Genomic DNA, 16,211 nt, shown 5'->3' with positions numbered 1-16,211 from the left:
CTCTACTTTATTTCTTATTAATCATTGTTATTTCGTTACTTTGTTAATCATGTTTACTATTGCTATGATGCTTGACAACATTATTTGCATGGTCAACATGATAATGAGTGAGTAGTCTCCTAGCTAGGGTTAATGGGGGATTAGAGGGAATGATTAAAGGGCAGATCCATACTTCATGAGTTAATTTGGTTGATTAAATTGTTGTTGTAAGTTCTAGCCTAGTGCACATGTTATGTTTGATGAAATGCTTGATTGACAACCTAGCATGATTCTCAACCTATTCTATAAAACCCGTAAGATCGGAAGCCTCGGGGATTCTTAGATCATGCACTAAGTTAGTGGGAAGACCGGGTGTATGCGGAAGCTAACCCGACTCGACCTTTGAGTTGCAGGACCAAAAGTTCTGGCTCTACTATACCATGATCTTGACCAAACCAAACTCATACCCATTAGATTTACCATTTAATCACTCCTATGAACCGATGACACTCTAGTGTTTTTCTCATATTGATTTCACCCTTATTTCATTTACTTGCTCTTGTTTTTATTTTGTTTACATTTTATTTCCATTGTTTTAGTTATAGTTGTTCCACTCATCTTATACCAATCAATTGTGACACCCTTGACACTATTACAAGTACCTTACGTTGCAACACTTATATTGGTTGTTAACCGTCTTTCGGGTTCGATCCCTACTTACTACTTTCTAAGTTGTTTGTTGGGTGATATATTGTTTGATAGGATTTAGTGATGACATAACGACCTATCAATAACCCCATAATTTGTTTACTTTCAGATTGCAAATGCAGCACTTCTTTTCGACAGTGATACAATCAAATTTGGTAAGTCAGCTTAAGCTAAGTATCCCATCTATCAAAATTTGAGATCTCTATTATGCTAATGCTTTTACTTGCACTAATTTTTTTGCTATTTTAATTTCAGATGTCTCACAAATGAGATACATTCCTATACTACAACTGAAATGGGTGCACATTATCAAGTGTTAATATTAAAAGGTAAATACTGTCTATCTCCTTTTTGCACTCTTAAAAGATGCCTTTTCATACATGTAGGACAGTCTAATTTAAAAACCTATAGAATGATGTAATTTTTATCTCTCTTTAAGATTAATTAGTACATATTATTAAATGGAAATTTGTACAATTCTATGATATTTTTCATTAATTTACTATAATGATAAGCTTATTTTTTTTACTTGCAGTTTGCATTGTTACTTCGCAGCTATTTATAACAATGATGCAATCATATAAGATAAGTCATCTTTCCCTATTTAAATGTATTATTGTAAAAACCACTTTAAACTATGATAAAGTAATAGAAAAATTGTATTACATCTGTTCTAGTCAATAGTTTATCTATGATTGAATTTTCGATCCCTCACATAAAAAGACAATAGATAACTATTGACTAGGACGGAAGAAGTATTAAACTCAAAGAAAATATATTGTTCTCTGACTGCCTTCCATGTAGTTTTCTCTTCTTGCCCGTTGTTCTTGATGAATTACCCTTTTCCATGCGTGATATAGTCCTGACAGTAAAAGATAGGAAAACTGGAAGTGATTAGTTTATGAATGGTTATATGCTGAGTTATAGTGAAAGATAGGAGAATTGTTTATTGAATAATGATCTAGTTGCTTTATTTTTTTAGGATAACACTTATAAATTAACTGGAGCTAGACCTGGCAAAGCTGACCCGACTCAATAAAGTTGATCGGAGACCAAAAAACGACCCGAAAGACCCGAAGAGACGCGACCCGACCCGAAGTAACCCAACTTGAGTGCCCAAAATGACCCGATTGAATTAAAATGTCTCGAAATGAGTGAATTAATGCAAAATCATGATCCGAAATAACCCAAACGGCCAGACCCAAAATGACCTGATCCGAAGTGACCCAACCCAAAAGTGACCCGAGAACATGTTGATCCAAAAAACACTAGATCCGAAATGACCCGATCCGAATAACCCATTTATCAGGTCAAGCTGCATATGGTGTCAGTAACTACACCACATTGGCCACTACTTTTATACCTATATTTTTATCCCACATAAAAAAACTGCTTTCACTTTAAAATTCTCATTAAATAGTTTTATTATGATTGACTTAAGTTTATTTTTGTCGCGATGCTTATGTATCGTTAAACACCAGTTTTGTTTTTTATAAATTCTTATAAACAGTAATCACCAGTTTTATTATTTATAAGTGCAATTAAGAATAGAAATGACAGGCTCTGAAAGAAATTTCCCTTTCAGGTATCTAGGAATGCCTTTGGGCCCTTCCAGATATGTTGCTACTATATTTGATCCCCTCATCACTAAGATTCAGTATTCTATACAACATTGGACAACAAACCTACTTTCTTATGCTGGTAAAATACAGCTTATCAATGCTGTGGTATTTGGACTTGAGAATTTTTGGTGTTCCAGTTGTCTGGTTCCTAAAGAGGTGGTGAAAAAGATCAACAGGCTCTGCAAAAAAATTTTTGGGGGGATACCTGAGGGGAACATAAGGATTGTTTTTCAAAGATGGGCCAATATTTGTGCTCCTTGGGATAGAGGAGGCTTCAACATCAAAGATCTTGAAAAGTGGAACATAACTCTGCCGTTGAACTGGACTAGATCTCTTTCTGCAGATGGCCAGGGTCTGTGGGTGAAATGCCATCAGGCTTATGTGCTGAAGCAGGACAGTATCTGGACTGTTCAGTCTAAAGCTCAGTATTCTTCCAGCTTTAAAGGCATCCTTGCTGCTAGAGACTATCTGATAGCTAAAGCTGGTTCACTTCAAGCAGCAAAATTTTTGTTGAATTCCTGCATTACTGATCAGAAGTTGCATTTCAGCAAGTTATATGACTATCTTATTGTTGCGCCTGTGCAAGAGGATTGGTACTCTGTGCTGCTTCATCCAAAAATAATTCCCAGCCATAGAATTATAACTTCTCTTGCTGTTCAGCTTAAGTTAGCTACTGTGGATAATCTGCAGGTTAGAGGATTTCATTTGGCTAACAGGTGCTGTCTGTGCAAACAGGCTCAGGAAAACCATCAGCATTTGTTTTTTGGCTGTCCTTTCTCTATGACAGTTTGGTCAGGGCTCTTATCTTGGTTGCGTTTGAGCCATCAACCACGAGACTTGGTGACTGAATTACAGTGGATTCATCAACAAGCGGACAACAAAGATTGGATAACAATTTGGTTTAAAATCACTCTTGTTGCTGCGGTTTACAAAATCTGGCATGAAAGAAAGAGTCGAATTTTTCATCAAAAGGAGTCTCTTGCTCTAGCTATTATTAATGATGTGAAGTTTGTAGTGAGTGTAAGAATGTACATGCTTAGTAAGCACAAACATTTCTCATCTATGGTGGGGAGTTTGTGTACCTAGTTTAAGGGTTGTTTAGTGATTATTTCTTACAAATTGTAGTTTTCTTTCTTTTATGAAATGAAATGATACCTTTTTGCCAAAAAAAAAAGTATAAAAATGGATCTATTATTAATGATTAATATAATTTGAAACTACTATTATTTTGATTTATTTGTGTCTTGACTTGGGCGTTTTTTTGGATAATTCCGCATTTATCTGACTTGTTTTTTGCATTCCACTTACATAAACACCATTTTTTTTACATATTAGTAAATGTAGCACGCTAAAACACAATAAATTCGCCACTAAATCCAACATGCTCTACATGAAATTTACATATCAGTAAATGTAGCACGCTAAAACACAATAAATTCACCACTAAATCCAACATGCTCTACATGAAAAGTACATTAAGGCTTTTGTTATAAAAAAATTTCTAAGTGATTAATCAAATGTTGGTTATATAAAGTGTACCTAGCTGAATAATAGAAGTCATGTGTTACAAAATGCATGTTTTTTTCACCTTTCAAAAAAAAATGCATGTTTTTTTCAACCTAATTTATTTTAATTCAAATGTACTCAAATCGTTTCCATTTTATTGTTTATTTATGAGTTTGTTGTTGGACTTAAAACAAAATTTTGCTATTGTAGTTAGCTCGTATTTGTAGAATCCCAATAAACACCCGACGATTATCGGACTACAACATGTCTCGGAATTACAATGTCTAATTGACATTCAGCATGCAGGTACAGCAGAGAGTTAGAAAATCGATTTCGATAATGAAACACTTTCCAAAATAATTTTAAAATACCTAGAATATTTTATGCATGATGACGGCGTCGAAATGACACCAATTACAGTAAAAAATGACTCCGAGCCCAAAACTGTCTCACAATTCGAATCCCGACTCAACCCAACTCAACCCGAGTCAAACATACAAAAAAACCCACACTAAATAACACCTAAATACCAAGTTACGCGGTATTAAGGTAAGCACTACAAAACACAACCAACAAAATATAGGATAGAACAAAAGAGAAAATCCAAATTTGCGAAAAGGACCACACACCCCTTGTGTCGCAGCTATGCTCGCGCCGAAAGGGGCTCTTCCTAAGTCACGTAGCCTCAAAACTACACCAAGCAACCAATACCATACAATCTTCTATAAATACCCCCCTTCGTGCCTCATTTGAAGATAACCTAGAGTCCGCCCCTTCTTTTCTCCCTTAAGATTCTAGACTTCGACTTCTTAAGTCAAAAACTGACGTATGTTTTAGACCTACCGATCCAAAACATGAGCCTTACACATTTTTTAGTAACGTCATCGTGCATTAAAAACACTTGACCGACCAATTTGACCAACTACACTCCAACAACTGTAATACTCCACTGAACTTAAGACGTTATTCGGGTGGAGTACCCCCTTGAAAAGGTCCATTGATAGGATTATAATCTGACTAGTTTATATATTTTAAATTACTTAATTTAATTAATTATATTTTTAAGCATAATTTTTATACAAATTATATTTTTAAGGCTTAGTTTTTATAATATATATATATATATATATATATATATATATATATATATATATATATATATATATAGTCGGATAGTAATAATAATAATAATTTTCGTCTTAAGTTATAGTAGACTTGAGACGTATTTCCGTCTAGTAAAAGACTGTCACATTTCTCTTGTGAGAATAGATTAATCCGGACAAACCACAAGTTCACAACACACCTACCTGTTTTCACCTCACTTAAATAATCTTTTTTTATTCCCTCTCCCTCACATACTCATTCGTCCACTTCCTCCTTCTCCTTTCTATCTTCGGTAATACACTCATAGCAACAACAAGCATGGAAACACCATTGACACTCCCCCTTCAAACCTAGATTTCACCTTCATTTCTCGACCGTTTTCATTGATTTTTGCGCCATTCTCTTCCCCTTTCCGTCCTTCAACTTTCTAGGTAAGAAAGTTTCACTCTTGTGGTGGTTTGGAAATGACCCCATCTTACAAGAGTTTCGGTTTTTAGCTTTAACATTCCGTTTCCTTGCTTCTAGGTGAAGAATTTGAAGACCTAGAGGGAGATTCTTACATTGTGGACCATTCACTTGAATATTAGAGAGCTTTCGAAGTAACGGTGATAGGCTACTTGACAAAGTGTCAAAATTTCACCCCTTTGTTTCGGTTTTCATTCTTATTTGTCATAAAGTTTGGTTCTTTATGCTTACCTCATATGTGTGGTTGGATATGTGGATTTATTAGTCATTTTACATGCTTATTTGAAGTAGTTCCTTAGCTTGCATCTTCCATGTATTTTTTCGGGTATGGAGGTGTGTTTTGCCGGGTGAATTTCCGTCTCAAAAGGTGGTTGGAAATGGACTGTTTTTACATGACAATTTCAAGTAATGTTGGGAGAAACTTAGTCGTTGTTATTCATGGGTTAGTTATTCTTTATTTCCGTCTCAACCTTGCTTTCAATGTTGTTTTAATATGGACTCGAAACGGACTGTTTTTCATGCTGTTTTGGGGCCGTGAAAGGCGGATGTAGGTGCTGAAATGAGGAACGATTTTATGTATTCTTTCGGGACTGTTTTGAGCTTGCTTTATACATGTAAATTCATCTTGTTATTACTTGTTGTGTGGGAAAAACTCCGTTTTGTATATGCTTAAAAACTCGTGTTAAAGTTGTCTCGATAGGGCTGTTTTTGGCACAATTTTATGTAGCTTTATGGGGCTGTTTTGGGTGGCCGAAATGAGGGTTGTGTGGGACTGTTATGGGCAGCCGTGGGGGTGGTTATGTGGGCTGTTATTGGGTGGTTAATGGTGGCCAACTTGGTGTATGTAGGTGGTTGCTATAAGTAGTATTGTCGTTGTGAATTCCCGTCTCAAACATGCTCATGAACTTGTCTTGCTATTTACATGTAATGTTGCATTTTCGGTAAGTTATTGGGGTGCTGTGTTGGACCGTTTATTGGAGGTGTTGGCCACGGCTGGGATGACCGTGGGGGCTGGCTGTGGACAAGGCTGGATGGGCAGTTGGGTTGGCCGTGGGTTGGCGGCATGGCCACGGCCTGGCTGGGCATGGGTGATCACGGGTTGGGATAGCATGGCTACACCCCTTGTTTCCTTCTTCCTTTGTTTTATGCTTTTGTTATGTTTTATAATTGGGCTTGCATATAACTTGTAGTTATTGGGCCAATCCTATATTATGGTGTAGGCTTATGAATGATTCACATGTGGTTATTTACGTTTTGTCTCATATTTTACATAACGCAAATTGTTCATTATCGCTTATTATATTTTGTCCAACTGGCATGTATATATATGAAATGAAATGCTTATTAATATAATACAAGTATGAATGATTTATTCTAAATAACTACTTGAGAGGAGTCGTATTCTTGTGAAAATGCCATAATGCTATCTTACTTGCTTGATTTACCTTTATGCCTACTTGTGTTGTTCTGCCACGTACGAGTTTATCTCATTTCTTCCGCCTCTTTCGTGACGTTCTGCCGAATGTGGGTACTCGACTTCCATTCTATCGATCGAGTCTTGGATGCGGACTGTTCTGCCGCATGTCGAATCGGGAACTTTTCTGTCCCGAGAGTCTGGCCAGGTTTAGACTAGGACCGTGTTACTATGATCTTTAGGGTCGTCCTACCAGGGAAAATTATATTTAACGAGTGTAGTAAAGGTCTTACATTATTTGGATGGTTGAATTGGTCATATCTCATTGGAATACGTGCTCGTGGCTAAGTCATCGTGGTTACTTTCTTTATTTTCCTTCTCCATTTATTTGTTGTTGCTTATGCCTTATCTTGGTTGTCTTAAACATGAAGGATTCCATGTTTAGTGATGATTCAAGTCACTCACATCTTACTTCATGTTTTATCTGCTTATATTCTTTGTTATGTTTGTTTCGACAATTTGTGGCTGGGAGAACCTTGAGTTACTCCCCACTGACTGTGTAGCTTTCGTATTTACATGAATGAAAGGTTTGTGAAGATGCATTATATGGGGTATAGACGTGTGAGCTAGAGAGTACCTTGGACTAGTAGATTACTTATTTACCGCTTAGACTCACCTTTTCCGTCTTATCATTTGATACTGTCATTCGTGTACCAAAAATAAACTTAAATATACTAACGGAAGCTAGTGATAAGTAGGGTTGATTCTCCACAGGGAGGCAAGATATCTGTCTAAAGGTCCGTCTATTTAAGTCACAATATGGGGGGTTTTAATGTGATTTCTAAACTATAAAAGAATTTAAGGAAAGAGAAATAAAGCAAGAGCAATAAAAATAAGAAAATACGATAAGAGTGATCAAATAAGAGAAAGTATGCCAGGATTTCGGTTCACCATGGTAGTCAATCGAATCAGTTGCAAATAGCCTAGACAATCTACTGTGAGAAGGATAAGGGAAAGGTCCTTCCGGTCCACTTTCTACCCTAGATTTCCACTAACTTAACTTCCGTCCTCATTAGGGTAGTCTACTGTTCATAGCAGGTCTATTATTCAAATCTTCCGATCCAGGAGTAAAGTTAACCAGATTAATTTAATTTAGAAGCGTGCACTCAACTAAATTAGTGTTACAATTATATTGCTATGGGAACAAATTCTCACATATAAATTATGTAGTCTATTCGCTACATCGTCACAATCCTACCATGGATTCCCTAGTCCTAACATAAAGAGAATTAGCTACTCATGTTCTTAGAGGTGTCAACAATAATAACAATAAGCATGCTAATTAGGGACATAATGAAACGATAACAATCAAGCATAAACAAGACTAGGGCAAGAGTAATAATGAAAGTACAAAATATTAATGCAAACAAAGTATTAAGATTAAGAGTAGAAGAATTATTACAATCTTAAGAATCCAGCATAAAGATCAATCCACAAAGCAAAACAAAGGGTTGAAAGATTAAGCAGTAAAGAAAGAGTAATTAAGAGATTTAGAAGTTTAAGAGGTAGTAAACAGTGTATGAAAGATCTCCTAATGACCTAATTAAGACTTCCTTATATAGGGAAGCGTAATACTTAACAAAATAAACTATCACGGGCTTAATTAAACCCGCGTATAACAGAAAACCCCTCGATCGAGTGATTTCAGACAACTCTATCGAGGTCTTCTTCAGCCAATGTACTCGATCGAGCAATTAAAGCTCTCGATCGAGTAAATCCAATAAATGCCATTTAGATTGAGCTCTTGGAATCACTCGATCGACCACTTGTTCCAGCCAAACCACTCGATCGAACCATAAAGCCTCTCGATCGAGTGGGTGTCCATCATATCAGCCTCTAACTCGTCTTTGGCAGCTTCCTTGACCTTCGTTCACGTTTTCCAAGGCATGACTCTCGCTCCAATATTCCCGTCTCCTTATAATGCATGATGAACAGGACGAATAAGGCGCAGTTCCGCTACTTTCGGGTTCATTTCTGCAAATTAGACAAAACAAAACAAAGTAGCCAATTCGGGGCATTTTGCAATACATAACGATACAAAAAGGCATAGAATTGCGTGCAATAAAAGGCTAAATAGTCTATATAAATAGCACGTATCAAATCTCCCCAAACCGAATCTTTACTCGTCCTCGAGTAAACTAAATCCAAACTAATGGAACGGAAGAGAAAACTCAGAGCTAGCTATAACTTGTCTACTTGAACCAATTTAATGCAATCAAAAATTAACAGTCATAGCTACAGCAGTCAATACGCAAACGAGTTATATGATGTCCATAAATAAAGCTGACCTATCGACCTTGCAAGACCAACAAAATCGGACTCTCACGGGGCCACTCTTCTCTCATGAAGCAAAGGGTAAAATATATATGTAAGAGAGAAAGAGAAACAGTCACTCACCTAAACTGTGACCTACATAACATGCTGAAGAGTCTATTGATCCAAAATACTCAAGAGGGAGGGGTGAATTGAGGATTTAAAACTTTTGAAAGCTTTTTCAATTATGTATGTGTAATTGATTATTTAAAGTTTATTGATTAAACTTTAACTAATCATCTAATGGAAGTAAACGAAATAAACGAAGCAAGCGAAAGAACAAAGAGACACACGGTTTTTGAAGTGGTCCAGTTTCACAAGTCGAAACCTACGTCCACTATTCTCGATTAATAAATTTAGTACCTTTCTACGGATTACAAATTTACTATCCCAACTCGTACAACTAACTCTAGTTGTAACTCAATGAGTACCGTTAAATACTCGAGTGACTAACTTACGCTAATAAGAAAGCACTAACGATTCTAACAAAGGTTCACGTTAATGAACAAGTTAAGAAATCAACTAAGCACTATTATCTTATAACGATAAATTAAGAACAAGTATGCGAGTTTTAAAACACACGACCTTTCAAAATAACAAAACGGTTTTTCTTTGAAAACACACGGTTTGCTCTATCAAGATGAAATTAATTTTTATGCTTAAGGTCTCTATTTTAGATGTTGTAAAAAACAAAGTATTTATAGGAAAGGAAGAAGTAGGCTACACGGTTTTTTGCACAAACCCTAATAGCCGAAAATAATAAGATATAAATGCAAATCATATCTTCTTATTATCTCTTTCCTAAAAGCCTTAAAAGATAATAAAGAATATTCTAAGAGATAGAATATAATCTTTCCAAATAGTATCTTTACTATAAATTCTAAGATTATGATAAGATTTCCTAAAACAAGAATATCTTTTATCATAAACAAATATATCAAGTGGGATAGATGAGATATGTAAAGATATTATTATAGAATAAAATCTTTACCTAATATACCCTAGATAACATGAGATGTCACGACTCATATGCCTCGTGACTCGTGCAAACCCTAGTCTTAACATATGATTATAATTTAGGTTTTAAGAGAGGCTATATTGAAACCCTAATTAGTAGCAAAGTCCAACTCATAAGTTGATCCATAATGACTACTAATTAACGTTTAATACAAAGCCGGACTCCTCACTAAACCGGGCTTTATTATATAAATACTTTCATTAAAACATTTAAAATAAACTTTAAACAATTATAAAACAATTTTCGAAACAATTATAAGTCGTGTATAAAAACTCAGCATCTCAATGTAATAGTAGGAGAGCTATAACATTGAGCTCTTTTACTAGTAATGTTATAGCTGCAAAGCTATAACTTTACTAATTCAAGAAACTCATTCTTGATTACCATTATGAGATAATCACCTATACTATTCTAATCTTCAAGGAGATCTTCGAGTATAGGCTACGTCATCATCCAAGCTTGATTAATCTTTAGACGAACTTCGTCTTCACATAATTCTTGAATGAATCTTGAATCGTTCGATCTTTGAATAAGGGCTTGAACTTTACATGCAATTGTCACAATCGTCTTTGTTGCTCGTAATAGGTTAATGCTAAAGCACTTAACAAACGATTACAGGCAACAAGTATATAGAATGTAAAGCACCTTGACATTATCAAAACATGAACATATAAGCTATATGGTTCAACAAATTCCCCCTTTTTGATGATGGCAAGTCTCCTAAAATTGTGACTAAGTATGTAGTAGTTCCCCCTCAATATAATACCGTTATCTTGATAATAAAGATTCACGCAAGATCAAAACGATTTTTCAAAAACCGAAACTTTAAGGACTTTAAGAGACAATTGGTCTTGACAAGGAGCAAGCTTAGGTAGATTCTTACTATAGACGTTCTTTCCCCTCTTGACATCATCGAAAAGCTAAGAACAAATAAAAAATGACTAGAATAATATAAGACGAGACAAGAGATAAAACGTCATAGGAAATAATAATAACAAGCAAGACTATGAGCATCCAAAAGATAATTATCATACAAACTAGGAATTAAACATGTTTAAGCCAAAGTGGGCCGAATGAACACATGTCTAATGAAACACTTGGGCCATAACCACAAGTGCATTGCCAATATGGGTCGAATGATAATGTTTAAACACACCAACAGAAAAGAAAAAGAAAGCTAGATAAGGTAAGGGCTAGATGTGGTAAGACGAGAGGAAATCAAATGTTACGGGTCTTATACGTGTTTACGTAGTCGGGCCTAGTACGATGTTCTAATGCATTAAGACGGTCAAACGAGCTCCAAACCAGCTGAGAAAGAGTACCAATGCTCCTTTCAAAGTTAAGCACTTTCAAGGAAAGAGCTTTTGTGGCCTCTAACGTGAGCGCTTGATCACCCGCCATGGCTTTCCCGTGCATAACTAAAGCTCCACCCTGACTCGTAAGGAAGGTGAGACGACCACCGTGTGGGAACACTTCCCCACGAATTGCCTTCAACTCCCTCTCAAAACCCGCTAACCTTTTGTCCACTTCCTCCATCCAAGAGTACACCAGAGTAGCATCCAAGCCCGACTCTAAAGACCGAGATGGTTCAACCCGTGACAACACCGTAGCCAAATTAGTGGAATGCTCCTCAAATTTCTCCATTAAACCACTCATAAACCCCTCCAATTTCGACTCCATAGCTCCCAAACCCAAATCTCCCGGCGTTTTCTCAACATCTTTAACAAGAAGCAACCCGGGTCCATCAACAACAAGACCCATTAGCTTGATCAACTTGTCACACATACAATCCCGAGCACTAACACCGTAACTGTCTTGTCCCACCACACGCTTAATCTCCAACAACCGAGACACCCACATCCCATATGGTAAGTCGATTGTGGTGCTCAACTTCTCTTTTGTCACCGTGAGACTTGTTTGAATTATACGGTGCAACACGACACTATCCAAATTCACTTTCTGACGTTCCAACCAAGAAAAGACCATTATAGCTTCATAACGTGACACCTTATCACGGCCTCCTCTCCTCGGCACCACTGTGTTCCACAAAAAGTTCAAAAGGAACTTGATTTTTTCCGAGAGAGGACGAACCACGATATTACCTCCTTCCGTAATCTCCTCAAAATACTTTTTCACTCACAACTCCTTTTCACTCACAACATTAGACCATTCAAGACTCGAATTTAATTCAATTCCTTTATCGGGAACCGAAAAAGGAGAGCAAAAAATCCGAAACAGAGACCGTCACATCAACTCTATTAACAACCGCATGCAAGACTCCTTTCTTAATTGAGACACTAGCAAAGAATTGAACCACCTCAACTGGATAAATAGGACCCGAAAACTGACTAATGTGACTCCACCCTTGAAAATCAAGAAAATTAACAAAGAAAGAAAGAGCGAGAACATTAACCAACCAAGATTTCGGATAATACCTTCCACCATGAATGGAATACCTCAAAACTCGATTCATTAGGATGCTTTCGTCATGAGTAAGCCAAACACGATTTAATCCCTCTTTTGTCGCGGCTTTCGAAACATCCCTAAGCAAGGTACGAGCAACACCATTCTGAACTATTACCTCGGGTTCCTCCACAGCTTCACTGTATTCGACAACCACCTTATTTTTCCCTTTGAAAAGACGACGTCTTTTGCCTTCGGACACCGACTCGTCCCGACCACGAAACAGGGGTGTATTTTGGTTTGGTTGTGGTAAAGAACAATTAGTGGAATGAGGATCATGTGGTGGTAGTGGTGATGTTTGGTTATGAAAGGGGCGTTTTTGGTGGTGACGGGTTGAAGATCGGGTATTTTTTGCATGGGTTGAATTCATGATGATGATGATGATGATGATGGTTTGAAAAAGGAGGTGATGGTGATAGGTTGTGTAAAGAAGATGAGTTGTGATGATGGTAAAAATTTGAGAGAAAGAAAAGTATGCAAGTGGGGTTGTGTGGACGGGTAACACGCAAGGAGGGTAGATACAGGTGTAGGCTAGGTATAGGGTTAACAAGTGGAGAGTAATTATGGTAAGTGTATAATTAGGAATAGGAATTATGGTAGGTGTAGGAATTTAAGGGATAGATTTATTAAGGTAAAGGATAAGAATAAGGAAATTGAGTTTGTATAGGAAGTTTATGATTGAGCCGTGTACAAGAAATAGTAATATAGGAATGATTCTTTGTGATTTGGAAAGATAAAATATTTGGTGTGTTTTATTTATTGTGATAAGGAATTAGTTTGTATAACAATTAAATTATAGATGGCAAATAGAATTGTATGATAAAAGTATTTCTACAAACGAAATTATTCATGCAACGCAATATACGGACACAGTCATAAAATCTTAACTTAACTAGTCAGTCATAAAAAGATTGAACAAATATAGAAGCTTAGGTACCACTGATTAAACCAATTTCCGACCGTAAAGTTTCAAATCGTTCTCTAGCTAATGATTTTGTCAAAATGTCTGCCCATTGTTTTTCAGAACTACAAAATTCAAGTTTTATATTCCCCTTCTCAACATGGTTTCGTATAAAATGGTGTCTTATTTAAATGTGTTTGGTACGTGAATGTTGTTCGGGATTTTTAGAAATTATTATCGCACTAGTATTATCACATAAAATAGGAATACATCCTACGTCAACACCATAATCACGTAATTGTTGCTTAAGCCATAAAAGTTGAGTACATACATGTCCTGCAGCAATATATTCGGCTTCAGCAGTTGAGAGAGCAACCGAATTTTGTTTCTTCGAACCCCACGTGATGATACACGGTCCAACAAACGTGGCGACACCCGACGTGCTTTTCCTTTCTAGAGAACATCATGCGTAGTCGGCATCAGAATAACCGACTAAATCAAAATTGCACTCTATTGGATACCATAGGTATAAGTTGGCCGTTCCAATTAAGTAACGTAAAATTCGTTTTACGGCCGTCATATGCGATTCTTTGGGAGATGATTGATATCTCACACAAATGCATACGCTAAACATAATATCGGGTCTACTTGCGGTCAAATATAACAGTTACCCAATCATCCCACGGTAAGTAGTTTCATCAACTGATTTACGGTTTTCATCCAATGTCAATTTCTTGTTCTCGACCATTAGAGTAGGCATAGCATGTGAATTTTCCATTCCGAATTTCCGAATCAATTCCTTGATGTATTTCTGTTGATGGATTTTAATGCCTTCATCAGTTTGTTATATTTGCAGCCCTAAGAAGAATTTCAGTTCTCCCATCATACTCATCTCGAACTCAGAAGTCATCAACTCAGAAAAATACTTGCATAGGCTTCGGTTGGTTGATCCAAAGATAATATCATCGACGTATATTTGAACAACCAAAAGGTCAGAACCCTCAGTTTTTAGAAATAGGGTTTTGTCGACGGATCCTCTACTGAATCCACTTTCAAGTAGAAACTTAGATAATCGATCGTACCATGCCCTAGGTGCTTGCTTTAATCCGTATAGGGCTTTATCTAATTTGAATACGTGATCCTCAAGTTTGATATTTTTAAAACCAGGAGGTTGTTCAACGAAGACTTCTTCTTGTAAATATCCATTTAAGAATGCTGTCTTTACGTCCATCTGGAAGAGCTTAATCCCTTTGTGTGCAGCGAAAGCTATTAGTAGTCTAATAGCTTCAAGACGAGCAACAGGTGCGAAAGTCTCGTCATAATCTATTCCTTCTTGTTGATTATACCCTTGGACCACCAATCTTGCTTTGTTTCTGACAATGACTCCGGCATCATCTAATTTGTTCCTGAAGACCCACCTAGTTCCAATGACTGAACGATCTTTTGGTCTAGGAACTAAGTGCCAAACCTTGTTTCTTTCGAACTGTTGTAGATCTTCTTACATAGCTATAATCCAATCTGATTCAGCAAGAGCTTCATTGATGTTCTTTGGTTTGATCATGGATAGGAAAGAGTAGAAAGAGCATAAGTTGTTTAAGGAGAGTCTTGTTTGAACACCTTTCTTAATATTCCCAAGAATATTGTCCATGGGGTGTGAGCTCTTGTATTTCCATTTTGTTGAGGTACTTGGTTCTCCCTCGTTATTTGAACTTGTCCCGACTTCATTTGGTTCGGAATTAGAGGAAGTTCCCCCTGAATCCAATCAGGGTGTCGTATTAGAGCCGATTATAACCTCGTACTCTACACCTTGATTTGGATTCAATGTTATAGTAACATCATCTATAACATTGGTTTGGGAGTTCTTGTCTTGAGTAATTGTTATAGTATCATCAACTATAACTTTGTTGTTCTCCTTTTTATCTTTTGAGGAACGATCAAGTTCATCATTCGTTCCCTCAATCTCATTGTCCTCTAATTCCAATTCCGGGGGATCGTCTCTTGAGAGACGAAAGTCGGGTTCATCCAAGTCTTCCTCCTCATCCTATAAAGGCTTATCAAACACGTTATCTTCATCAAAAATAACGTAGATACTTTCTTCAATACAAAGAGTTCTCTTATTGAAGACTTTGTAAGCCTTGCTATGATCTGAATATCCTATAAAAATCGCCTCATCACTCCTAGGGTCGAATTTACATAAACGGTTTTTACCGTTATTATGTACAAAACATTTACTCCCAAAACAGCGAAGATGGGAGATATTAGGTGTGACACCCCCATATTCAGAGGAGCCTTAACTAGGCCTTCCATAGCATATAAGGGCGTTACCATCTCGGTTGCCCGAGGAAGTAATAATCAAATGTCGATAAAAGAACTATTACGTTACTTTACAAGTGATTTAAAACCAATTGACGATATAAAGATACAACTCAAAGACTACTCGCTATAACTATCAAATCTCGTGAAGACTCATCCCTGCCCGAACTCCAGCTATCAACCATATAAACACCTGCTAAGACAGACTGCTCACCATAAGGGATCACGGCAGACACATAAACAGACAAGACAGCCACACAAGGTCAGTACTGAGATAAGATACCACAATATCAATAACAACCATCAATACAACTCAACACAAACAGCCACACACACAATCGCTCC

The 16,211-nt window shown here is 36.7% G+C and overlaps 1 protein-coding gene across 2 annotated transcripts; it reads left to right on the top strand.

Annotated features, from left to right (window-relative positions):
• Positions 1–729: 729 nt before the first annotated feature.
• Positions 730–3,541, top strand: LOC141626905 (uncharacterized). 2 transcript variants are annotated; one of them, XM_074440491.1, is made up of 3 exons: positions 730–842; positions 943–1,016; positions 1,223–3,541. In XM_074440491.1, exon 3 carries the CDS (start codon positions 2,241–2,243, stop codon positions 3,393–3,395), a length of 1,155 nt encoding a protein of 384 aa, XP_074296592.1. In that variant the 5' UTR covers positions 730–842; positions 943–1,016; positions 1,223–2,240; the 3' UTR covers positions 3,396–3,541. The 2 variants fall into 2 exon arrangements, with proteins under 2 accessions (XP_074296592.1, XP_074296593.1); XM_074440492.1 differs by having other exon boundaries at positions 780–842; positions 2,273–3,541.
• The last annotated feature ends 12,670 nt before the right edge of the window (positions 3,542–16,211 follow it).

The sequence above is a fragment of the Silene latifolia genome, chromosome Y, assembly GCF_048544455.1.
Source record: "Silene latifolia isolate original U9 population chromosome Y, ASM4854445v1, whole genome shotgun sequence".
In the NCBI taxonomy this organism is placed as follows: domain Eukaryota; kingdom Viridiplantae; phylum Streptophyta; class Magnoliopsida; order Caryophyllales; family Caryophyllaceae; genus Silene; species Silene latifolia.
This window is presented reverse-complemented; position numbering and strand designations above follow the sequence as displayed.

What these genes read in the sequence shown, in the direction of transcription:
- LOC141626905 (XM_074440491.1), top strand. Translation starts at nt 2,241, where the DNA reads ATGACAGGCTCTGAAAGAAATTTCCCTTTCAGGTATCTAGGAATGCCT.